The sequence below is a fragment of the Canis lupus genome, chromosome 20 (genome assembly GCF_003254725.2).
Source record: "Canis lupus dingo isolate Sandy chromosome 20, ASM325472v2, whole genome shotgun sequence".
Taxonomy (NCBI): Eukaryota; Metazoa; Chordata; class Mammalia; order Carnivora; family Canidae; genus Canis; species Canis lupus.
Genome location: NC_064262.1, coordinates 38,462,159 through 38,487,793, shown reverse-complemented (window position 1 = coordinate 38,487,793; position 25,635 = coordinate 38,462,159). Strand labels below are relative to the sequence as shown.

Here is a 25,635-nt window from a genome sequence, read left to right as displayed (position 1 = left end):
ATCTGTGTGGGGTTGGGTCTACACACTGGGTCACACTGGGTAGGACACTCAGCCACTGTCCCCACCCCACTGTCAGAAGATGATGAAGGAGGAGGTCTGCTTCTGCCATCATGCTGCCACCTGAGAAGAGGCTGATCATGGTAAAGGGCTCACTTCTTACACAGTCTGAGTTGCCATGTTCTGTTTCCAAAAGATAATGTCTTCTTGGGCCTGGGAGAACTTGCTTTGGACACCACTAGCAGTCAGGCCAGCCTGAAGGCAACTGCCTTTTTCATTCACAGAAAATGGAGGCCAGCTACTATGACAACATCATGGAGCAGCAACGCCTAGAACCCGAGTTCTTTCGGGTCGGCTTCTATGGCAGGAAGTTTCCTTTCTTTCTTCGGGTGAGTCCATTGAGGTAGTCACAAGAACTTATATTTTACACATAATTCATTTACAACTGGGTTTTTTTTTAAACCTTTTTCCCTATTCTACTGAATACTATTTTTTGAAGGACTAACTAGTGAACAAAAGGCATTTGACTTTGTTTGACTGGACTGGCTGCCAACTTTAGACTTTTACTCTGCTGTACTATTTTGTAGCAACCTGGAATATATAAGGGTGATTTTCTTACCAAAACCTATTCCTTTAGGAAATGACCAAGTCTGAGAATGTCCCATAAGGTATGTCTAGAAACCTTCCAACTTCAAGTTCCAGTGCCTGGAATCCTCCATTGTGACCATTCTCAGCCAGATAGGATACCAATACAGCCTTGACCTCAATAGTAGGATGGCCTCTTGGTTTGTCATTTAAGATAATGGTTCTCCCTCTGGCTGTACTATAGGCTATGCAGCCAGGATGGAGAACCTGTTGATTTCAGAGAATTTGTCGGAGCTGCCAGAGGGGATCTAGTTATGGAAAGCCTTTTCTAAGCAGCCAGATCTCTGGCCCAGGAGGGTAAAAGCCATTTCTCCCCATCATTCCCTGGAAGTCTGAGCTGGGTACACCAACAGAGTGGAAGGAATGACTGAGGATAGATGGACTGACACTAGCTGAACAGTTGTAATTTTCTTCTTTATTCCACAAAAGCCAGAGGCTCCAGGAGCAGTCGGAGGCTTGTAGGCTGTAGCCCAGAGGGATTGAGTGTTCTCAGGTGGCCTAAATGAAGCTGTACTGATGGGGATCCCTGGGTAGCTCAGCAGTTAAGCATCTGCCTTTGGCCCAGGGCATGATCCTGGAGTCCCAGGATTGAATCCCATGTCGGGCTCCCTGTGTGGAGCCTGCTTCTCCCTCTGCCTGTGTCTCTGCCTCTCTCTCTCTCTCTATCCATGTCTCTCATGAATGAATAAATAAAATCTTTAAAAAAAAATGAAGCTGTGCTGATGAAAGGGCCTTAGGGCTCTTGAGAACTAGGGCTAGCTCTGAATGTCCCCAGTTCCAATATATTACTAAAGTTCTGTGTCTGCAATTCTCAAAAAGCAGTTGGGAAAGTTCATAGAATCACTTTGATATGTTTGAGATCCTGTCTTATCAGAGAAATTGCTTTAGCCAGTGATCAGCGATGAGCTTGATCTCACATTACAGGTCAGGTGCCCTTTTTTTTTTTTAAGATTTTATTTATTTATTCATGAGAGACACATAGAGAGAGAGGCAGAGGAAGAAGCAGGCCCCATGCAGTCCCAACACAGGACTCAATCCCGGGACTCCAGGATCACGCCCTGGGTCGAAGGCAGGTGCTAAACCACTGAGCCACCCAGGGATCCCCGGTCAGGTGCCCTTAATGTCTCCCTTAAATTAATTAATTAATTAGTTAAAGGGTCTCCTCAGGGGAACTGGACTTGTTCACTCTCTAGGGACCATCCACCTCAGGCATTTCAGAAGTGGCATCCTTATTGCCCCCACAAGCTTAGGTCATGCAAAAGCAATGGGAGTAGAGGTCAGCGGAAGGGAAAGAAGGAATCACACAAGAATCAGAAACCAAAAGCATCTCTAGAAAGTCCTTAGACAAACTAATGATTCTGGCCTTATAACTTCTTTCTCATTTTGTCTTTGAAAATTATGCTTTATTGTCATTTTATTCTCGTTGTTCGGTCCCATAATTTGTATATCAAAACCAGATTTTACTCTTAAAATCATCATCAATCAAACATCATTATTTTGGATGTTACAAAATCGGGCCCTGGTATCCTCATTTCTGTCTCTGCCAAACAGAGGTCTCCATCATAGTTTTCCCTGGCTTCCACCCCACATGCTCATGTCACAGGGCATCTCGGTGTTTCACGACATGCAGAGCATGCATCTGGCCCATCCAAATAATGCTTGGAAACAACGGTCTGAATGTTCAGTGGTGCCAGTAATGGAGGAAAAATAGCAGTGGGTATTAGGAAACGTCACACTTCAGTCCATCACCATCTCCACACAAGGTGCAGTTCCTAGGAGCTATGTTTCATGCATACAGATCTGCCTGGCCTAGCCACATGCTGCCTTCCCTTACTGCAGCTGCTCAGTTAATCTTTGGCAAATGGAATAAGTCCCAGTGGAGGTAGCTGTTTTGCCTGGTAGATGGCAAGGACCAAGTACAAAGCAATGGCAGCCAGATCTGTCTCACATGAAGATTATGCAGGCAAACTTGAAACCAACAACGAGCCTCAAGGTCGATGCTATGTGCCTTCCTCCTGCTGAGTCTTCCCCAGAAAGCTAGGCCACTCCCTCACCTCCTTTGAACACATAGGCCATCTATTACTTTGGCTCTGTCAGCTTGGTTTCTCTGGACCATCTGCCTCTCTCGCTTCACAAAGCGAGATTATCTACTAATCTGCTCAGAGTCAGGAAAACATCCAGCCCTCCCTTCTTGGGGGAATTTCTATTTCTCTTCATTTGACCCATGAATAAATACTGGTAAGGATAGTACATTTGCAAGTTGATATGAAAAGACCAGTTCTTTATCATTATCTTCTTTGTTAGTTCTGCTTATCAGGCAAGGGACTTAGAAATGTCTCTTGTCCTTTGACTGTTGGTGTGTTCCACCAGAGAGGCCAGCCTGCTCCTCCTGACCTTGACTTCTCTTCTGGTATTTTCATTCTGATCCATCCAGACATGTGGCCCAGCCTTAGCTGAGTTCTCCCATAGTAAGAGGGGAAGTGAAAAGGGGGCAGAGGTTCTATTCCAAAAAAATTTAAGGTCCTCCAAGGCCTGGCCAGTGATCATCCCCGTACCGGTAAGTATATGGCTGGCCCTATGGACCTTTCTGTCTCTCTTCCTCTGAAAATATGCCAAGAGGAGGGGTTGCCATGCCTGATGCCACTTTGTCAAAGTGAATCTAGTGAGGCAGCTAGGCAGGCAGACCCATGTCACCAGAGGTCTGAACGAGTTTTCCACTCACTCATGCGTGACCAGCTGTGAGGTAGGCAGAGCATCAGGATTGAGGGCGCCTTGTCATGTCATCAGCCCACCAGGAGAGAAACTGAGACCTAACTCAAACCAAATATGATGTAACACAAGGTTTTAAGAAATGTGTAGTTAGGATGATGTCCTAACAGTTTGTTCTGCTGATGTAATTGCAAAGGAATTTATTGCCAGTGCAATGAGTAATTGTTGAATACCTACTGAACACTGGGCGATATTTAGACTGTTTTCCCAGCTAATAAAAGTAGTCCTTCCAAAGCAGGCCCTGGTTGTCACTGTACCCACACAGAGTGCCCTTCCCCACTTCTCTCTTAGAGCTGACCCAGTTGGGCCTTTCAGTACTCCCTTCAGGCGTGACTTTTTCTAAAATCCGCCCCCCCCCACCTCAATCCCTTCCTGGGTAAGATACCCTCCCTCCTCCAAGCTTCCCACAGCCTGTGCCCTGCCTCCAGGTTGCCACATCACAGTGCAAGTCTACCTTTGTCTGTCCCCCTCCTTCTGATCATCGCTTCCCCTAGGGCAGGGACTGACTGCTATGCCTATCACAGGAGCTCCTAGGACATGCTTGTGATGTGAGTAGCTGATGACAGCCATGTGGAGGCAGGAGACTGGAGGCAAGGCATAGAGCATGTTCTCTTGTTTGTGGCAGAACAAAGAATACGTGTGCCGAGGCCATGACTACGAGAGGCTGGAGGCCTTCCAGCAGAGGATGCTCAGCGAGTTCCCACAGGCTGTTGCCATGCAGCACCCCAACCACCCTGACGATGCCATCCTGCAGTGTGATGCCCAGTGTATCTTTTGATGCTTGGTGGGGGATGGCATTTTGGGATCCTGGGAGGTGAGGCCCACCCAGTCAGCTGTGTCTCTGCTGTGTTGTTGGCCTTACAGACTAGATTACCCATACGTCCTGAATAGAGTGTGTCCTCATCACTGAACCCACATGTAGGAGGGCCCTCATGCCTCACAGAGGCAGCCATGGCATGCCCTTAGCCATGGAGTGCCTAAGTAGAGCTTCAGGGGGACCTTTATCCCTGAGGTTCACTGCTACCATTACCTTAGTCCCTACCTTGCCCTGTGAAGGACCTGTCTAGGCATCTAGGAACAGTCACATAACAGGATGATTTAGGGTCCACCAAGGCTCTTACCACAGGGATAACCACCACTTCTGTGCCCTGCTTCTATGTGCATCTGTTATTATGCCTTGTCTTTGTGAGGAGGACTGAGGTACAGCATTGGGAGTGGATGTGGAGGGAGTCGGGAAGGCGATGGGGAGTGCCTGTGGTTTTAGTGGCACTTGGAAGTCTGGTTGCAAACACTAGCCTTTCCCTCCTCCCCTTCACATAGCTTCCTTGGAGACCTCATGACAGTCATGATGACTGTACAGGCTTGTTCCAGAGATGGGAGAGCAGGTGGACTCCCATGATATCTCTCCACAAAGACCCCAAAAAGTACTGTTTTTTTTTTATTTTTATTTATTTATGATAGTCACACACAGAGAGAGAGAGAGGCAGAGACACAGGCAGAGGGAGAAGCAGGCTCCATGCACCGGGAGCCCGACGTGGGATTCAATCCCGGGTCTCCGGATCGCGCCCTGGGCCAAAGGCAGGCGCCAAACCTCTGCGCCACCCAGGGATCCCCCAAAAAGTACTGTTATTAAAAGATTCTTCTTCAGGAAATACAGTTTACCTACAGTGGGCAGGCCCTGGCCCTTGCAACTTTCTTGCTCCTGCAGGGTGGGCACCTGCATTCTCCTGACCCCTTTCCATTTTTTCTTGGCTATTGACATCTCATGTTGGCTGGTGCTCAGGAGACGCAGTGCTAGAGCAGGAAGAGGATACAGATAGGGAGGTTTGGTCTAACTGCACTTGGGTTTCATCTGGCCCTTGAGATGCATCTGCTGCCACCAGTAGGGGACAGGGGCTGTGGTATTCTCTTCTCCTTTAGGGGATAACGGGGATGAGTACTCAGATCCATTTTTCTGGCAAGCCTGGGTTTCCCCTTTACTTCCTGCCCAGACTTGCAGATCTACGCAGTGACACCCATTCCAGATTATGTGGATGTCCTGCAGATGGATAGGGTCCCAGATCGCGTCAAGAGCTTCTACCGTGTCAACAATGTGAGGAAGTTCCGGTACGACAGGCCTTTTCACAAAGGCCCCAAGGACAAGGAGAATGAATTCAAGGTGAACAACTCTAGGAAAGCCGGGCAAGCCCCACTTTCTTGGAATCTCATCAGTGTCTCATCCTTCAGGCAGGCAGGCAGGCACGGCAAAAATTGCTTAATGGCCTGTACCCGCCTGTGCCCTCCTTACAGAGCCTGTGGATCGAGCGCACCACATTGACCCTCACCCACAGCTTGCCCGGCATCTCTCGGTGGTTCGAAGTGGAGAGGAGGGAATTGGTGAGATATGTTTCAGATGTGCTGACCCTCAGCCCTGGCTTTGGGGACCTTCCTTTAAGGACTGAAGACAGAAAGCGAGCTTCAGCCACCTGCCTGGCTTGGGCTGCCACAAGCCAATCCTATGCCAGCAGCTCTGTACACCTTCTCTCTTTGAATCCTCATAACATCCCTAGGCAGCAAGTATTTTTAATCTCCCAGTTTACATATGTGGAAACTATTCTCCGAGGTTCAGGAAGCCAGAGCTCTCAGACTTCAGAACTGGTGCTCTTCACTATTTACTGTACTTCTAAGTACCTACAGATCAGAAGAAAAAATTCAAAAGAGGTCAAGGAATCTTAAATCCACAGGAACAAGGGTGGGAATCAGCACCACTGGTCTTAGATCACCACTGCTCTTAGGACTATGCTAAGGGAAGGGTTGTCATTGTACCTGAGATGACACTGTATGCTGTGTGCCCTCAGGTGGAGGTAAGTCCTCTGGAGAATGCCATCCAAGTGGTTGAGAATAAGAACCAGGAGCTACGGGCCCTCATCAGCCAGTATCAACACAAACAGGTGCATGGCAACATCAACCTGCTCAGCATGTGCCTGAATGGTGTCATCGATGCAGCTGTCAATGGGGGCATTGCACGCTACCAAGAGGTGAGCTAGGTCCTGGACCAAACCCATGATCTTGCTGGGAAGGTGGGTTGGGTGCCTCTTCTTGAGACTCCAACCTCCTAAGACAGCTTTCCCAACTAGCCCTCTCCTCACTGTGCCTCAGTTGACTGAGGATGGTCCAGGGGTAAGGCTTTTAAGTTCCCTACCACTCCCTTTTTCTGTGGCCTGGCTCTCCCAGGGGGCCTTCTCTTCTTTTTTATTCTCTGAACTCTGACAGATGGGTAATCTGTCTGATTATGGAAGGTGTTAAGTGGCCTCCAAGAGGAGCCCTGGAGCTCAGCCCTTCACAAGAAGCAAGTTGTGTGTGGCTAAGAGAGTGGTCCCACACCCTGACCACAAGCCCTGCCTGCCCCACGCAGGCCATCCAGGCTCCCTGAGGGACTGGGACCAGCCCTCCAGGATTAAATTATTTGGCTACCTTCAGTCCTTCTTAGGTACAAAAAACACACCTGTGATTGCAGGAGGTTCAAGCAGGCCAGACTAGAGATGGTGTGTATACCTTTGAGGGGGGAGGATCTGCCTTTCAAGAGGCACTTTACACTCAGGCTTCCCAGACCTCCTGTAAGTGGTAGTCCTGAAAAGAGTCTTCCTGACTTAGCCTTTCCTTTCACAGGCTTTCTTTGATAAAGATTATATCACCAAGCACCCAGGAGATGCAGAGAAAATTACTCAGCTCAAGGAGCTCATGCAGGAGCAGGTATGTCTTGCAGAGCTTAGAGGCCAGTGGCCAGAAGGGAACAGCTATGTACCACAGGATGCCTGTAGTTCTCAAGGGCTACCCCCTTGGCTTGCAGAGTGTCCTTGTCTGTCACCCTAATAGGTCCACGTCCTTGGAGTTGGGCTGGCAGTTCACGAGAAGTTTGTGCACCCAGAGATGCGCCCCCTGCATAAGAAGCTGATTGATCAGTTCCAGATGATGCGTGCCAGTCTCTACCATGTAAGCTGATCCCTGTCATGCCCCTGCTGCAGTAGAAAAGGGTGTCATTTCCTGCAGAGTGCCACAAGCCAAAGGAAGGGGAGAGGGGCGGGGAATGTGAAAGAAAGCTGTTCCCACCACAGAGGGGCAGGAGGCAGAGGTGAGTGCTCTATCCAGGGGAAGGATGCCCAGGATCCCCTCATTCACTCCCCTCCCTGAGGAGGAGTCAGATTCAAGGGAAAGAACATTTTTCAAGATACTGTGTTGGTGACGAGAGATTTTCATATGAGAAAGAAAAGAGCTAAAGTATAAGGCCCACACGTAGATATCTCTTTGGAGATATTTTTCATCCCAAGACCCTGCAGAGGTAAGGCATAGCCTGAGCCAGCCCTCTCTCCCCATCTCCCTCTTTCCCATCTTTCCCTCGCCATCTGCATGCCATCTCCTCCCCCATCCCTCTTCCTTCTCTTCCCCCATCCCTCTTCCTTCTCTTTACCTTTCCCAAATTCTACCTACTTTCTGTCTGTCCATCCCTCTTCCTCCAACATGTCTGGTAACCCAGACTCACATCTGACAAAACCTAGGGTGGGCCCAGGCTCCAGAAGCTCTCCCTGACTCTAACCTGGCTCTTAGGCCTCCGTAGCAGGGTTTGGCCTGAGGAATGATTCACACAGGCAAAAGAAGAGCCTGTATTCCAGGACTAGAGTTCAGTGGTCTTGAGCCCCCTGTTTACATACTCTTACCCCATTTTCAACCATTTTCAAAACACTCCCAAGTGTTTTCTAGAAAAACTTATCTGCTGAACAGGTTGGCTGCCAGATCTCAAGGGGTGTGAACCCAGGTACTGTGGCAAGGGAAGTAGCTGTTCAGTGTAGGGCAAGGCCATCAAAAACAAGAGTTCCTTATTCAGGGATGATCACTGGGCTGGGGGAAGCTGAACCATTCAGATTCAGTGGACCTGACCTGTTGGGGTTGACCTGCCTTGTTCTTGATGGTAGAGGTTCTGGTGATCTCAGGCCCCCAGCCATTCCTGCACAGGTATAGATAGCATGAAATGTAAAAAGAGAAAAAGAAGTTTGTCTGTAGTTTGACAAATGGGTACATTTTCCAGAGCCTGAAATTTGTCCTTTTTGTAAGGATTCTGTCATAGTATTTCAGGGTGAAACATGCAGAGGAAGTGTTTCCCCCTTAAAATTAAGATGTCCATTTAGTAAAGAACTGGGTAATAGCACCGAATCTGGTGGGTATTCCATGAACTCTCATTCTTGGCTGGTCTCTACTGTGTGCAAACTTCCACATCACAGCAGGTGACCCAGGCAGACTGGAGCCTGGCCAATGGGGTGAGAAATGTTCTCTGCCATGCAAGACTGTTGGGTCACTGCAGCAAAAATCAGAAAATACTCACCTGCATACATCAGAGTCACCAGGAAACACGTGCAGGTGTTTTTCCAGTTTGCCCTTGTTTTTTATATTTCACCATGTTGTGGCAGGAGGGGGTTGGAAAACCAGCTGCTTCTTCAGGTCAATCTCAGAAACATCCCCAGTAGGACTTATGACCCACGGATTGTGAAGGATTGAAGGAATTTAGACAGTAGTGCTTTGTTTCTCCAGAGTCACAGATAGGAACACAGACCAATGTGTGTTACCCAGGAGGGTTTGGGTTCAAAAATTTCTGCTAAGATGTCTATCTACTTAATAAGAATTTAATCATGCCAAAATAGAACTGTACTGTTTTTTCAGGGACAAATATCAGGATTTGGGATCCTATCTTCCCATAGACTGTGTCATAGGCAACTTAACCCAGGTCCCTAAGAGCCGAACCATTTAACAATCCAAGAAACCCAACTTCTGTAAAAGGTGCCCACTGTCTGACAGCTGATAATCAACTCTTCCTCTCCTGCTCCCAGCTCTTATTACTCTTATTCTGTCCTGAGAATGCCTGTTAACACACTCCTATGAACTCAGAGCAATGTCAGCTTCTTCCAGATGCATTCTCTTAGTGGGACTAACCCAGGGCCTCCTGGCCTCTGGTTTAGACTCCAGTGCCATTAGAAGGGTGTTTTAGTCATGAAGGGGCCATTGCCCAAAAGTAGTCAGCAGTTCAGGTTCAACCAACAGTATCAGATTCTTTTTCTTTTATATTTTTACCACCAGCCCACACTCTACCCACTCACCCCTTAATTACTTACTCATTCTTTACTCTGATGAAGGGGCATTCATTTCTCAACAGGAGTTTCCGGGTTTGGACAAGCTAAGTCCTGCATGTTCAGGCACCAGCACCCCACGGGGAAATGTCCTAGCATCCCATAGTCCCATGAGCCCTGAGAACATCAAGATGACCCACCGGCACAGGTATGGCCTTAGGGCTGGGGAGGGTCCCCTCGACAGAGGGAAGTCTGGATGTCAAAGGTCAGAGCTAGGAAGTCTGAAATAGTAGGTGTGTGTACTTGCTCACATACTGTCTTACTCATGGCACACAGCAAACACACAGCTCTTGCCACAGGACCCACGCTCACATCCAGTCATTCTGGGTGACAAAGGAGTGTGCATGATATCATGAGACCACAGAGGAGGGGGCATTTGGGGTAAGTCTAGAGGGATAAGTAGAAGTCTGTGAGGCAGAAATGAGCTGAGGTTAGGAGGGTGATGAAACAGGATCTGGGAAAGAGACAGACACATGCAAATGCCTCAGGAAGTAAATAAGCCAGCCTGGTCATCCCCACCAGCAGAGCCTCGTGGCTGTAATGCAGGATTCCAGAACATGGAAGGGGGACAGTTCCAGCTCTAAATGGGCCACGTTTATTCAGGCCTTTGGACCTGATCCCAAGGGGAATGAAGATCACTAGGCGGTTTAAGGGAGAAAAGCACATGGTAAAGTAGAAACACATCAAGGTGTAGCTACTCTGAACTCAGGAGTCCTGGTCTGTCTGGGCTCAATTGGAGATACTCCAAGTTTCCAGGGCAGGAAGGCCAGCTCAGAGGAGGAGCCAGGGAGAGGAGCCCCTCACTCTTGGGTTTGTTTTGCAGCATAAACAGTCAATCAGCACAGACTGGGCCTCCATAAAGGAGATGGAAGGAATGAATGAGGGGCTGCCTACTGTTGATAGAGGAGAGTACTAGCAAGCCTGTGACCACACATGTAAAAAAGCCAATAGATGGTTGCCAACCAGCTATTTAATAGCTTGCCCATTCCAGGAAGATGCTCCTGGCCTAGGAGCAAATCCCAGCAGGGGGTGGCTGCTGGCTCAGACTAACACCCCATAGCAAGGGGACCTGGAATCCTTGACCTGATTCAGCATATCATTTTCAATCCTCCTGAGAAATTGCTGTTATTATCAGACTGAGTGGCCATAAACCATTTAACTCCAGGTGGAGATATTGCCAGCCTACTATTGGCCCTCCCACACCAGGGGAACCCTGAGCAGCAGGTTGGGCTCACAACTGCTCCAAACCTTAGATAGGCATAAGTATTAGGTATGAAACCCTCCAGGCCACTGGTGGCTGAGGCTCGAGGTGATTGTTTCACACATCCCCTTACACTGTCCTCCTACCACCTAGCAAGGTTTCTCAGCTCCAGGCCTGACTCCTCCCTATTTACCACTCTTGTTCACAGCCCCATGAACTTGATGGGCACAGGCCGCCATTCATCATCCTCTCTCTCCTCACACGCATCTAGTGAAGCGGGAAACGTGGTGATGCTGGGTGACAGCTCCATGGGCGAGGCTCCCGAGGACCTATACCATCATATGCAGGTACCAGAGCTGTCCAAAGAGAATGGGCCAGGGCACCATATCTGGAGGACTCACCTCTCTACTGGCTGATTTGATCTGAGCACTGGCATCACTGCCTAGTTTTCTAGTTTCTGAATTTAGAACACCCAGAGCCAGTAAAACTGCCTTCCCTCCACACCATCCCATGTCACAGTTCCCAGGCTTTATTTCCCAAGAAGGAAATCTAGCTTCAGTCCTGGTTGCTCTTAGAGATCCCATGGGAGAGGTCCTCCACCAAATTGCCCTCCTTCCTTGGCATTCCTGACGGCTAAGTCCTGCATCCTCAGTGGGCACCATCACTAAAGTCAACCCAACAACCCTGCTCCATGGGTGGTGTGGGTGACCCTTAGTGCCAGCCATTAACCTGGCCTCCATCAGACCTAGGGTATTGCATCAGACACCGGGTCTTGGCACCTCATGGCATGAAGAAGCCAACTCTGGGTCAGCCCTACAATCCTGGCCATTGAGACCTCTATCCTGCTGATTTTTCTCCCTTTGCAGCTCGCGTATCCCAACCCCAGGTACCAGGGCTCAGTCACCAACGTCTCTGTTCTGTCCTCGTCCCAGGCAAGCCCTTCTTCCTCCAGCCTGAGTTCCACTCACTCAGCACCATCCCAGATGATTACCTCTGCCCCTTCCAGTGCCCGAGGTAAGGAGGGCAGGGCGCTGCTTGCAGAAGGGAGAGGAGAGGGCCTCATGAGCCCCACCTGTCCTCCTCTCATCTGTGGCTCTGTCTTTGAAAGTGGCCCTGGGACTTAGAGAATGCTCCCCTTTGAGCACTAAGGACTCAAGGGTTCCTAGCCCTGGCTCTCTCTCTGGCTGGCTCCAGGCCCTGCTCTGAGCAGTGGATGTTGCTGTGCTGCCACAGAGGTGGCCCGCTGTCACATCTCCACCTCAGTAAGAGGATACACAGTCCATGAGAAAGCTCAGTTCTTTTCCATTGAAATGTTTGCAAGAATAAAAATCAAAGTGAAGGCAACAGTGAGTCTTGTCTTGAGGAATAGAATGTGAATGCACAGTGTGAAAACTCAATTTGAGGACTAAATTTAACCCTGAAAAATGTTATTCTAAAAAGTAACAACAATCAAAAAGACCTTGTTCAATTGAGAAAGGCTTAATCAGGAGAGATGTAAAAAGCTCTGTGAAAAGCCATGTACTTTGCCAGTTATTGCCCGACTTCTTATCATTTGGCAAAAAATATTGTTCTCTGGGAGCAAGCATCTTTTTCAAAGTCTGATCCTAGTTCTCACAGTGAAATTTGATTCTCTGTCCATTTAGACAGAAGCATTTGTGGTAGAATGGTATACTTGGCTGTAGTAACTAGTGCTTCCCGGAATGACTGTGCGGGATGGCAACAGAAGAGAGTGGTCAGAGCTCACCGGCCAGTCACTACTGGCTATTGCTGCCAGGCTTGCAGTCTCTCATGAGCCTACAGTCAGATGTCACCTAGGGCTAGAGTCATCTAAAGGTTCAACTAGGCTGGACATCCAGGATGGATGGCTCACTCACACAGCTGATGGTAACTGTTACCTGGGAGCTCAGCTGGGGCTACTGACCTGAGTCCCTACTTAGGGCCTTTCACCCTGGCTTGGGCTTCTCACAACATGCAGCTGAATTTTCTCGGAGCAAGCATTCCAAGATACCTAGGCAGAAGCTGCAAGGCTTCTTATTACCTAGGCTTGGAAATCCCAGAATGTCCCTTTTGCCACATTCTGTTGTCTGGTCAAGTCACTAAGGCCAACCTAGATACCAGGGTGGGGAAGGAGACTCCATCTCTTCATGTGAGGAGTGGCATTTGTGTTTTGGAGGGAAGGCATTGATGGTTGCCATCTCTGGAGGCAAGCTATCACCAGGATCAAACTCCAGAATATCACAGAGAAAGGTTTACAGAAGGCCTTTCCGTTTCTGGAGTAGACATTAAACACAAAGTAAACAGAGAGGTTAAATGGAACTTGGCAGGGTATGGTGATGATGGCAGAGGCAACTAAGAAAGAGCAGGATTCACTTCAGGCTACACCATCCATGCAATCCATGTGCAGGCCAATATGGAGGAAACCATGGGCCCTGTATGTAACCTACCAGCGGTGGGCCCTATGAGAGAGGATAGAGAGAAGACCTAGACTAGACATCACAGAGGAAGCTGATATTGTCAGATAAATGTGGGAGATGCAGTGGAGATGCTCTGGGGGCCCAGAAGGAAGAAAGCAGTCCACTCTGTTTCTGGTGTTATGGGTGGAAGGGAAGGCCTTGAAGGAGAAGGTGTTCTGGAGGGTATTTGGCATTGGAAGTACTTCCTCCACACCCAGGAGTGGTCATGACACCAGTGGTCTTCCTTGCCAAGCCTATTGATACTCTCTGCTGTGGTCCCTGTTGATTTGGAAACCTTCCAGAAGGCGTGGAAGGCACACTCTAAACTCTGTAAGTAGGTAGCTCCCTCTAGTGGTGAAAAGACTAATTGGGGTTAGGAAAGGGGGAATTTTTTTTTTTTTTTTTTTTTTTTTATGATAGTCACACAGAGAGAGAGAGAGAGAGAGAGAGGCAGAGACATAGGCAGAGGGAGAAGCAGGCTCCATGCACCGGGAGCCCGGCGTGGGATTCGATCCCGGATCTCCAGGATCGCGCCCTGGGCCAAAGGCAGGCGCCAAACCGCTGCGCCACCCAGGGATCCCAGGAAAGGGGGATTCTGATCCTCTTTAAATAACTCAGTCGTGCTGGGACTTAGCTTCCTTTGGGTTTACCCAGACCACAGCTCAAGTAGTGCAGAAGTCCTGTGACAAAAAAGTTCTTGTGATGTTTAAATATATTCACAAAAAGTATCCATCACTCTCTGCTCCCATGGGATTGGCTTCCCAGGGCTGAGAGCAGTGGGAGAGAAGTAGATGGTAGAGTTGAAAAGCAGCCGTAGCACAGAGCACCCCTTTGTTATAGTACCAGAGAGGCCCCCATCACACGGTTTCAGATCCTCTGCAGAGCACCCAGGGCCTGCAGGCTTCCATCCCTCCATCCTAACACCCCCAACACGTATCAGGACATTGAGTATGCAGATCTGAGGTTGGCCTGATAAGCAGGCAGTGAGCTCTGCAAGGTCAAGGACCATAGTCAGCCCCAGTGAGGCAGTATGTCATGTGCCAGATACATGCCTAGTGTAGGATGGGTGTCAGTAGAAGTCATATGTAACTGAATTGGTGAAAAGGCACACATCTCTTTCTGAGCACATTAAGTGGAGGGAAGCCCTGTCCAGAGCTGTGGCTGGCAGGGTTCAGGGAGCATTCAGTTTCTTGGTGGGAAGGCACTATAGAAATCAGTGGGATTAGGAGCTCTTTTCTATTGTTCTCTAAACAGCCACTGATTATTATTATATTGACTTCTGCAAAGAATTTATGCCTCATCTTCTTGGTCTAAAATGAGTACAGGAGGGCTATCTCAAGGACTCCTGGGGCAGGCTGACTAGAGAGACCTTTTATAGTTGTGCCCTGACAGTGTGTGCCCTGCACACTCAGGGACCCTGGGTCTCAGAGACATAGCACCTCCAGAGTTCCAGCTTCACCTCTCAGTTGGAGCTCATGAGCTCACCAGCTTCACAGAGGGCATGCCACGGAAGGGTTTCAATCACCTGAGCCAGCCAGAGGCAGCCAGTTTCTCATGGATGTGCTGGTGTCTGGCAGAATGAGTGGTACACATGTGGAGGGCCTTCTCAATTATCCATTCCCAAGGAAAGCCAGCAAGTTATGATCTGTTTCTGTGGAAGGTCCCCTCAAGGACCATGGGCTAGCAGGTTTCTGGGCCTGTAGCTATGGCCTGCATTGATGGAAACTGGGCCACAAATCTAGGGTGGTCTGACCTCTGTAACAGCCCCTCGGGCCAGAGGTCACCACAGAAACCTCACAAGAGAAAAGCGTGAACCAAGTCAACTCAAGAGCCTTGGGTTAAAGGCCCACAACCCTCAGCCTAGCTCCATGACTCCCAAGTTCACTGAAGGGAAGTCTCAGAGTGAGAAACCCCAGAGAGCCACCTGTGTGCAGGGCTCTGGAGCTCCTGCCAGTCTGGCTCTGGGGCTGCAGTAGGATGGCCAGCAAAGCAGAGACCAGGCTCTGGGGGCCTGGAATCTGGGAAGGAGAAGCCTCTGGGAAAAGGTGCTAGGGAGCCAGCTGAGAACAGGGCCAATGGTGTCTGGAGAAGGTAAGTGTATGGAGACACAGTGTATCAAACAAGAACTGTACCACTATGTTATCTGAGTGTCTGTCTCTGTGTGATGACTCCATTGCAAGCCGGCCTGTGCCCATGCCTGGGCCCCCTGAGAGAGCCCAGATCCAGGCCACATCCATCTCCCAAGAGTGCTGGATGCAGGGGGCCCTTTGGGGCCTGGCTCCAGTCCTCAGTTCTCCTGCCTCTGAGCATGGTGAAGGGGCTCTGTCAGTGGGCCTGCATCACCACCTCCGCCGGAACGTCAGGTTCAGCACCCCTACCCCCCATCTCACCAGCAGGCTCTGCTTCATTCCTCCTGTGCTTGCTGAGCTCATCCTCACCCCAGCTGCGAGGGGACATCTACCCTGGTTCCCTGGCCCCAAGGATGCTTGCCTGCTGGGCCCTTCATCTGTGGCTTGTCATCTGTGCGTGATTGTTCTCACTTGGTTACAGGCTCTCCCTCTCTGCCAGATAAGTACCGCCACGCCCGGGAAATGATGTTGCTGCTGCCCACACACCGGGACCGCCCAAGCAGTGCCATGTATCCAGCAGCCATTCTGGAGAATGGACAGGTAGTAGACACAGACTCCTGACTGCCCTCTGCTGCAAGTTCGTCAGCCTGGGCTTTTCTCATTGCATCTGCTAGGCTTATTGTATTGTCTTCCGTGCCTCCTTCGTTCTGCCATGAGACCCTCAGAAGGCTGCTGGGCCCCTGAATGGGGACTACAGTGGCTCTGAGGCTCAGCAAGCCAGATGGAGAGCAACTGTGGGAAGAATGGTGGTGTGGTGGAGCCACTGTTGCCTGTGTAGCTATCTGTCCTTCTTGCCTGTCTCCTGGACTCCTCCCTCTAGTGGAGGAAACTGGCTCTTTCCTGTCCCTAGAAGGCAGTGGTAGATGTGGGTCTGGAGGATGGCCTTTCTCCGTGTGTGTGTGTAAAGGCCATCTTCACTTGGGCAAACTCTGCCTGTTTCATCTGGCCATCCATCTACCGGAAACCCCTCACTGGCTGCTGGGACTATTCCATGCCGTTTGCACAGCCCTCCAGACACCCTACCTAGAGGTCTTGAACCAGAAGCTGTGGGAGATTAACTCCTTCCCCACCCAGCCTGCCTACCCTTCTATCAGAGTCCATGAGAGTCACCTCCAAGCAACTGTTACCTAGTTCCAGAGTGCCAGGAGTTGCTCAGCAGTACCTCTCTGTGCCTGATCAGCCCCGCCAGGCAGAGGGAACAGGCCTGCTTGGCAGCTGTGCATCAGAACAGTGGGTCCTGTCCGTGACTTTCTCGGCTTGAGTGCTGCCCTTTTTTCTTACCCTCAGTGCTGACTTGGGCCTGTGTGAGGACCTCAGGAGGCCAAGTCTGCCACTGCTGAGGGGTCAAGGGGTCCCTCAGCCTTTTCTGCCAGTGGGTCTCCCTGCAGGACAGAGGGATGCCGGTAGACACCTTCACGTGCCTATGTCCTTTCTCTTGGCCATGCCCAAGACAGCTTGGAGCCCAGCCAGGCATGGTAGGGAGGTGACTCCAATGTTGCCATAGCAGCACTCAGAGCCAGACAGCGAGGGACAGTCTTCTTTTGGCTGGCCTGAGCTTTTCAACACATCTCAAGCATGAACCCTACCACTGCTTTGATTTCCCCGTCTTCTCTTAAAATGTCCTGGCTCTTGGGCCCACAGCATTGCTCCCCAAGGTATAACTGGTTGTTTTCACCCTCTTTGATACTTCTCTCCTTCCCTCAGCTGCCAAATTTCCAGCGGGCCCTGTTCCAGCAAGTGGTCGGATCCTGCAAACCCTGCAGTGATCCCAATCTGTCTGTGGCTGAAAAAGGTATTGTTCCCCTTCCCAGGGGGCCTCCCCCCATGTCTTTTCCCATCCTGAGCGTCTGACTCTTGTCCCTGAGCACCAACTGGCCAAGGCTGTGCCATCCTTCAACACCCAGGCCTGTCTGTCTGTCCAGAGTCCTGATCACCTCCTGTGCTCACTGTTAAACCGATGTCTGGCTTGATGCTAAGTTTTGATCCTGTTAGTTTATAGATCTCCCTCCCCAGGGTCCACCCTCAGAGAGGCTCCAGCTTCCACCTGCCCTGAGCCCACCTTTATGGAAACTCAGGCTGCTGTGTTCAGGCTGTGGGCAGTCACTCCTCTGGGCTCCTTCCAACCAGCCTCAGAACTCAGCCGGCCCTGTGGCCCCTTTGGTCACTCTCAGCTTGGGCCCTCAGGTACCTCTCCTTCTTGTCCAGAATAGGCCTGGGCCAAACAAGCCCCTAGAAGAATGGGAAGGACAGACCATGGCAAAGTGAATTTTCCAGAGACATGGCAAAGTGAATTTCCCAGAGACAGTCATTTCTAAGGGAGGCCCAGGTACTCTGAGTCTAGTCTTCCTGTAACCACTCTGGCCAATGGCTGCTGTGAGTCCGTCTTATACATTGCAGGCCCATCAGCTTGGGCATGAGGCTGGGCAATCCATAGAACAGAGGCTGTGTGGATAGTGCACTTTTACCTGGTGTTCCGCCATAGCAAGCTGATGGAAGAAGCAGACTTGGACCCACAGGACCTTGGCCCAAAGCCTCACATGAGGAGATCTGAGTTCATTTTAACCCAGAGCAATACCTTTATGAGGACTGTGCTAGCACACCTGCCACCCAGAACCTGGCCCATACCAGCCCCCCTCCCTGTAGCTTCCCCTCTCTCTCCCCCATATGTTGGAGTGTAGGGCACACTCAGTCCCCGGGTATACTACCTGCTGTCCCATCAGAACCTGTCCTTAAAAAGCTGTCATGTTGTCATTGCACCTCCTCACCAACTGCTGTCTGCTATCCCCACTGTCATTGTTCCTTCCTTACTCACCACTGAGGACAGGCCTCTGTGTCTTCTTTAAGGAGACCAGACACAAGGTCCACAGCCTCAGTGGCTGGTGGACATCAGCACCAGGTGCTCAACCATAAAGGCTACGGAGATTCCGGCTGAAGATGCTTTCCTAGCCTCAAGGCGGCACATCCCTGAAATATGCAGCCTACCTGGACCCTGCACCTGTTACAGAGTGCCTCAGCGGCCCAAATCCACAGTGCCTTTTCTTCACCTGAGATGCGGAGCCCTCTGGCAGCTAGCCAAGAGCACAGACAGGCTCAGAGCTCAAATGGGTGCTGGTGGCCAGACCAGGACTCTACACCAGCTGGACACAGAAAAGCATCAGGCCTCAGACCAGGCTGCAGCAAGAAGCTGGACACTTCCCAGGTGTGGGAAGGAAAGAGTCTGAGCCCACTGCAAGCACATCCACTCCACAATGCCGGCACTTCGAGGGCAGCAAATGAGACATTTACCTAGTGGGAACACACAGGCCAGAGTAATAGCTCCCTAAGTCTCTACCTGGATCCTCCAGGGCAGGAGCTGTACATACTTGTCACCATTCTTATCATCAGGATCCTGAGTCCCACAAGGACTCCACCTCTCACTTGTGGTCATCTCTCTTTGCCAGTGATTCCCAGCCCAGATAAGCCTGCCCTCAGGGCTGTAGACTGTGCAGTGGGGACCTCAGGCTAGTGCTGGACCTCTGTTAACAGAAACAGAGAGAGAGAGAAATGGCCAGGCCACAGCAGGGATTGCCTCCCCCCCATGCTAAGTCACTCTTTCTTAGATTTTCCCCTAGTCCCAGTGTACTTGTGCCACATAGCAAAAGTCCATAGGCCTCATTACTCACTAATCTCAGGCTACAAGGTGAACTGGATGACTTTTGGTTCACATGGAGTGACTCAAGCAGGCACCCTTTGTAAAGCACTGCAGCCTTGCCAGCTTTCTTCCCCCATAGCCTCCCTTGCCTGCAGGTTTCTTTTGGCTCTTGTGGGTGAACTTCTATGGCCCCACAGGTCTTCCAGGGCCTAGACGTACATGTGAGGTCTTGCACTGTTAGCACCCCTTTGAGGAGCTGCCCATACCCATCTCCCAAGCTTCTTAATTTCTGACATTAGGTGACTTTCTTTGGAACCTCTCTCTTTGGAGATAGAAAGCTTCAGTGCTGAGGACCCAGAAGCTCCTGCTCCATTTTGAGGAAGCCTATGTGAGAATGGGTCTGTCCTGTTCTTCCGGTGCCCCTGGCTTCCTGAGGAGGCTTTATGGTGGAATCTACCTGGTGGTGCTCATCAGACTCAGAATTCTTTGCTCTCTTTAGTCACAATTGAGGGTCTGCCCACCTGGTCACCACCATTCCCTCCCTCCTACCACCAGCCATCAACCATCCCAAGACACTGAATGGTCCTGAGAACTGAAGCTGTTCAGACAGTGGAGTTCTACTTTGTGTTTTGCTGCAGGCCCACTATAGTTCCAGAAGCATGGGGAAAGAGAGAAAGGACATCACCACCTTATCCCCAGACTATGTGGGCCCGACTGCTCCTGGCCACATCCTTCTTGAAGGCTAGATTCCAGCTCCTTCCCTTCCTGAACCTCTTAGGTCCCATCAGGCCCTAGCTTTCCCCAGTCAGTACCTGGAGCATGGAGACTCTAAACCCCAGCCCCCTGAGGCACAGTTTAGTTATAGCTGCCTCAGAACAAAGCCAGCACCTAGGTGCCTGGACTGTGAGCTTCTTCGCTGCTGCTGACAGCCCAAAAGGGATATTATGCTTGCCTGGCCCCATCAGAGAAAAGGTACATTTCTTGTCAGTGGGATCTGGTCTCCAGTTGTTGGCCAACAGGATTTACATCCTGCAGAGTAGCACCCTCAGAGTTCAAGTTCCAGCCATTCCTCTTTTTGTCTCCCTTCCTGCAAAGTCACTCACCATAGCCATAGCTGGGGGACGAAGGGGAAGCATTCTGGCACTGAACTCCTTCCTTAGCATAGGTAGACACTCTTGGTTTCCCCTTGTCCAGTGCCCACTCTATCCTGTATCCATGACATGTGGGTGCCAGGAACTGGGCCTCTCTGCAGGCCTAAAAGCACCCTTGGCTCTATAGTCCTCCTTCTTCTGGAAGCTGCCAGTCCAGCCAGACATGAGCCACAGCTCTTGAGCTGTATACTCTTTCCTCCAGCAGGCACAGTGAACACTAGTCCTTGCCTGAAAACCCCTGTGCTTCCCAAACCCAGTCAGTAGGCAGAGAAGTAGTAAGATGAGCACAGCTTGTTTGTTACCACAGGCACCTTGGAAGACAGCCCTTGCCCACCCCCTATCCGTGCACTAGCTCTAGGAGGGGTGGTCTCTGGCTCCCACCCACCATGCTCCCTGCTTTTCCCACTGGGCCAGGGCAGTTGGAGAGCCCTGACCTGGCTCTGGGGAGGAGCCCTATGGCCTGCTGTATGTCTGCATTCTCTCATCAGCCCGTTCCACTCTGCTTTGCTCACTTCTTCTGTTCTCTATCCTCCTCCTGGCAAGTCCCAGAGGCAGATTCTTGCTGTTTGATTCTTGCTGCCCTCTCAGCTTTCTCCCCGAGTACTCTTCAGATGTCAGTTCCCTCTGTTGCCATCCTCTTAAGCAGCTTCTGTCCCTCCTTCATGGGCCACAGTGTCTCACTTGGCCAGCATTTTTAGAGGCTGGCATGCCGTTCTCACATGTGCTGGGTACCTAGCAGACACCTGGAGAAGCCATAGGCTGTAGGACAGGCTTCTCCCTGAGGATGGCTCAAGAAGTAACCTCCCTTCATGCCATCTGTTTCCACCCTTCAGCGGTGCCAGCAGCCCCCAGCAGCTGGAGCCTGGATAGCGGAGCCCAAGAGGCCCAGCCCTTCCTGTCTGCCCACATGGGGCACATCCTGGCCCCCCCAGTGCCTCCCCGAAGCCTGCTGCATGGTAAGAAGACCTCCAGCGGGTCCCCCAGATAGTCCCTGGGACAGACTCTACTCAGGGGCAAGGGCAGCAGAGCCCTCCAAACTAAGAAGATGGGCCATTCTCTGGGCTGACTCAGCAAAGGAAAACACATCCCAACCACAGGAAGGATCCTGCTGGGCTTTGGGGTCAGTGAGGTTTCCGAGTACAACAGGTGAACTCAGTAATGCCTTCCCAGCCAGCGGGGCTGAAGACCATGGAACTGACTGTGCTGAGCCCGCTGCCTACCAACTTGTCAGAGAGCTGCAGTTGCTTGCGGCCCGTCGTTCCATGGGCTCTGACATACTCGACTTTCTTGACCTTTTGTGTGGCACAGGTGTCTTTTACTCCAGGAGCCTGTTTCGGAGAACTCCAGTGAAAAAAGGTTTTTCTGTGGCCTTCAATACTGAGGGGTCCCCAGGAGCCTCTTCCTATGGCTGCCCAGTTGGCTCAGCAGGATATGCTGGCACACAGCCCAAGAAGAGCCCCAGCTGAGGCTCTGGTTCTGTTCCCTTTGCAGGTCATTACTCCCTACACTTTGACGCCTTCCACCACCCCCTGGGTGACACCCCCCCAGCCCTGCCTGCCCGGACTCTGCGCAAGGTAATGTACTGAAGCAACAGCCCCACCAGGGTGTGAGAAGAATCTTCTCATCTCCTCTGGAATCACCTGGCTCTACAAAAAGAACTGCAGTCTTCCCCTGCTCCTCTGTCCCAGAGCTCCCAACCTGGCAGAAGCTGGGAGCAGCCAGAGCCACGCTCGGGATGCAGATGACTGATGTGTCCTGCAACCAAAGCGACAGGGACAGGGAGGTTAGAGGGTCCTGGGGACAGCAACACGTGGGACCCAGAGCACAGAGTGCATGGGCAAGGGGCAGTGAGGGGCTGGAGGGGCTCCTTGCTGACACCGTGGGTTATCGGCACACTACCCTTCAAGAAGTAAAGAAATATGCCCGTGGTAGATGGTAGAGCATTTTAAACTAGAGTCCAGTCAAAAGCAAGAAGCAGGCGGCAGCAAAGCCTCGTGAAAACTCATTCATTTTTCTGCACATTGGAAAAGATGGACTCTGTCACAGATTTTAGCAGCAGAATACATTCATCTGGCCCATGGTCCCTAGGATTCTTTCTGCTGTCCCCAATGGCCTGATGACCCAGCCCTTTTGTCAGCACCCCAGAGCCACAGGGTACAAGTGCCTAGCAACCAGGGCAGGGCCATTTTTGCTCACACAAATGCAGCTGATTCTGGGGCTCCACTAGCTTGCTGGGGGCAGGGGGAGCCAGGGGATGGCTGCTAAAGATGCATGTGTACAGCTGATGTGTACAAGTGCCTGGCCCTCTCTTCCCACGGGAGCCAGCCCACCTGGAGAAGGGGTTCTAACGTGCCCACCCTTTCCTTTGCAGTCTCCTCTCCACCCTATCCCGGCCTCCCCCACCAGCCCCCAGTCGGGTCTGGACGGCAGCAACTCTACACTGTCTGGCAGTGCCAGCAGCGGCGTGTCCTCCCTGAGCGAGAGTAACTTTGGGCACTCCTCGGAGGCCCCACCTCGAACCGACACCATGGACTCCATGCCAAGCCAGGCCTGGAACGCCGATGAAGATCTTGAGCCACCCTACCTCCCTGTCCACTACAGCCTCTCCGAGTCCGCCGTCCTGGACTCCATCAAGGCCCAGCCATGCCGAAGCCACTCAGCCCCAGGGTGCGTCATCCCTCAGGACCCCATGGACCCGCCTGCGCTGCCCCCCAAGCCCTACCACACCCGCCTGCCGGCCCTAGAGCACGATGAGGGCGTGCTGCTACGTGAAGATGCCGACAGGCCTCGAGGCCTGCACCGCAAAGCCTCGCTGCCCCCCGGGAGTGCCAAGGAAGAGCAGGCCCGCATGGCATGGGAGCACGGCCGTGGGGAACAGTGAGGGGCGGGTGGGGGGCGGCTATGATGCCGCCCTCAGTGAGCAGCTTGCCCAACCACTCCAGGTCGGAAAAGCAAGTCCCCCCCGCCAGGGAGCCAGAGAGGCCTGGCACTCAGGAGAGAACCACCCCGAGTCTACGTTCTACTGCCGTGAACTCGTGTGTTGCCATGTGCAGAGGCCGCAGCAGCATGAAGGCTTGTGGCTTCTCTTTTTATTTCATTTTCTACGTTTCCATTTCTATGGGTTTTCCTTTCTTTCCTTTGTGCAGTAGATGCTTTCTTCCTCCTGCAGTTCCAGACCACGTGGAGCTATTCGGAGATATTGCACAGACAGAATTGCTTTGCAGCTTTGTGGGGCCCAGAGGTAGGAGCCCAGGCCCTCCCTCCAGGGCAGAGATGCACAGAAGAATGGAAATTGCACTAGGGACTTCTTCCGTTGCTGCATGGACAGAAGAGCTCATGGTTGTATTCAGGGATTGCAAGGACCACGTGGACTACACGTCACAGGTGGACAGGGGAGCTACAAGCCGTTTTGCACAAATGCCTACCCACCTGCCCAGTCTTGAGTCCAGGAGTGTGCAACTGAGGGGCTGCTTGGGCCATCCTGCCAGCTCAGGCATGTGACCTGGCCTAACTGCACGCCCAGGGCACACTGCCGGGCTTCCATGGGCCAGCCCTGCCTCCCACTCTACCTTGGACTTTTCCCTCCATCACTTTTATTTCTGACCATTTGCTCACTTCCACTCTCAATACACCTCATGTCCTGCAGGAGCCCCCTTGGCAAATGGATCTGCAAAGGTGATTCTCTGCCCTCTGGGGTTTGTGGGAGGGGTGTGGAGCCAGAGGGACGACCCTAGCCACCTTCCTCCCCAGGGCCCAGGAGGCCAAGTGTTGAGAAAAGAGCTGGCATAGTAATGAGGCTAGGGTGTGGCAGGGGCCGGAAATCCTCTGAACTTTCAGAAGTGGCCAGAATGCCTGTCATCCAGCTCCTGAATCAGGGATTTTCAGCACTACCTCTGAGCCGTGGGGCTGGCTGCCCAGCCAGGCTTCCAGCCCTGAGGACTCCTGGTCAGGTTCAGCAAGCTCCTGGGTAAAGGGGGTGGGACGGAGCTCCTCCTTTTGGAAGCAGAGAGCCATGCAGGTTGAATTATCCTCTCCCAAGTGGCCAAGTGCAGTCGTCCCCGCCCCCCCACCCCTTGCTCCAGGCCCTTAGGGACCAGCACTCAGGGTTCCGGGCGGGCAGGAAGGCAGTTTCTCCAGCCTCCCCAGTCTGTTGGGCAGAGTGCAGAGGTATCTTTATAGGAAACTTTTTCAGGTCAGGGCACTGATTTTCCTCTTGGTTTATTATTTGGGGGGATAGGGTGGGGTGGTAATAGTATTTTACCAGGGTGCTTCTAAGTTACTCTAAAAAAAAAAAAAGCCTACAGATAAAATATTTTTCTTTCATTTGCCTGAGTTCCTAACTTTGATGGTCACAAGGCGGCCTTCTCCTTGTTGAGCAGGTGTGTTCTCCCATAGTTCTACTGGCCTGACCTCCGTGGCCAGGCCTGGGGCCCTAGATCCCATCCCTTCCCCACAGTTCCTCTTTCCAAACAGACAAGGCCGGTCAGGGTGTTCTCTTTTAAACAAACGCCAGCTTATTGAACAGGAATACCAGCAAGTAACTTATTGGGAAAGATGGAGGGCCGCTTACCTTCAGGGTATCTGGAGGGTGTTTCTCACCAGTGTGGGTCCTTTCTGATACTGTAAGGCTGGCTTCAGGCAGAGTGGGTCAGTCATGGCAACCTCAACATCAGAGGGCAGGCCTGAAGCATCTGGTGTTCACAAGTGTTAGAGGGTCAGGGGCTAGCTCTGGGTATGAGTTTTAGGTAGGAGGGCATCTTTAGATCTTAGGGCACTTCTGAACATCACTCCCTGGACAAGGCAGTCATCACATAAGAACATCGACCTTCTCCACCTGGTAGCACAGGATAGTAGGGAGGGGAGTGTGGGTTGCTTTGGCCTTGCTTTTTTATGCAAGGTGAACTAGGTTTGTGTTTTCCCTTTCCATTTTCCCTAACTGGATGAAAAGGACATAATCCAAATCCCTTTCGTTGGAGAACGCCAGTCTGAGGGGAAGTGGGAGGTCAGAAATGAGAATCCTCTGAAAAGATTGTGAAATACTGATTTTCATTCTTTCAAGCTTATTTGTAAATACCTATTTGAATGCTGTGTATTTGTACAGGAATTTGAGCAAAAAATGTATAGAGTGTGATGTCCAATTGGTATTCAGCCCTATAAATGTGTTTTTAACCTCCGGCATTCTGTGCTTATTTAAAATAAGAAAACTTCTAACCATTTCTTTTGTGTATTTATGTTTAAAAAAAGTGATTTAAAAATGATCTTACCTGTACCAGAAAGCAAAGTTAAAAAAAAAATTTGTACTAGTGTCCCAAGAGGTATTTTACTGTATATATTGTGGTAGCATGTTCTAAATCCAACAAGTAATGTGAATTTTAGATGTAAATATCTGCCACTTGATTTTCCCCCTTTCCCCACTCCCTTGACTGCTGTGAAATGAATTAAAGATGAATACCTGATACTGACCCACTGAATTCACTGAATGGGAGCAGCCCAAGTGCCCCTCT

The 25,635-nt window shown here is 51.1% G+C and overlaps 1 protein-coding gene and 1 long non-coding RNA gene across 17 annotated transcripts in view; one reads left to right on the top strand and one right to left on the bottom strand.

The window, feature by feature from the left end:
* Positions 1–25,587, top strand: part of DOCK3 (dedicator of cytokinesis 3) — a 508,844-nt gene extending 483,257 nt beyond the window's left edge. For 10 of the 16 annotated variants that reach the window (XM_035702455.2, XM_035702450.2, XM_025456001.3 and 7 more), the window contains 15 exons: positions 282–386; positions 4,037–4,178; positions 5,403–5,569; positions 5,701–5,787; positions 6,249–6,428; positions 7,060–7,143; positions 7,267–7,383; positions 9,593–9,714; positions 10,976–11,114; positions 11,634–11,781; positions 15,771–15,889; positions 17,054–17,141; positions 20,965–21,087; positions 21,623–21,705; positions 22,503–25,587. In XM_035702455.2, the coding sequence (XP_035558348.2) occupies positions 282–386; positions 4,037–4,178; positions 5,403–5,569; positions 5,701–5,787; positions 6,249–6,428; positions 7,060–7,143; positions 7,267–7,383; positions 9,593–9,714; positions 10,976–11,114; positions 11,634–11,781; positions 15,771–15,889; positions 17,054–17,141; positions 20,965–21,087; positions 21,623–21,705; positions 22,503–23,012 (2,214 nt within the window). In that variant the 3' untranslated portion in view covers positions 23,013–25,587. The remainder of the gene's footprint in view (positions 1–281; positions 387–4,036; positions 4,179–5,402; positions 5,570–5,700; positions 5,788–6,248; positions 6,429–7,059; positions 7,144–7,266; positions 7,384–9,592; positions 9,715–10,975; positions 11,115–11,633; positions 11,782–15,770; positions 15,890–17,053; positions 17,142–20,964; positions 21,088–21,622; positions 21,706–22,502) is intronic. The other 6 variants (XM_035702452.2, XM_035702451.2, XM_035702449.2 and 3 more) reach the window with 6 other exon arrangements.
* LOC112665850 (uncharacterized) lies at positions 7,361–19,437 on the bottom strand. Its single transcript, XR_003140577.3, has 4 exons — positions 19,012–19,437; positions 18,162–18,864; positions 17,409–17,578; positions 7,361–8,392 (listed from the first exon to the last, which is right to left on the bottom strand). It is a non-coding gene; the product is annotated as an uncharacterized LOC112665850 (long non-coding RNA).
* Positions 25,588–25,635: the final 48 nt, after the last annotated feature.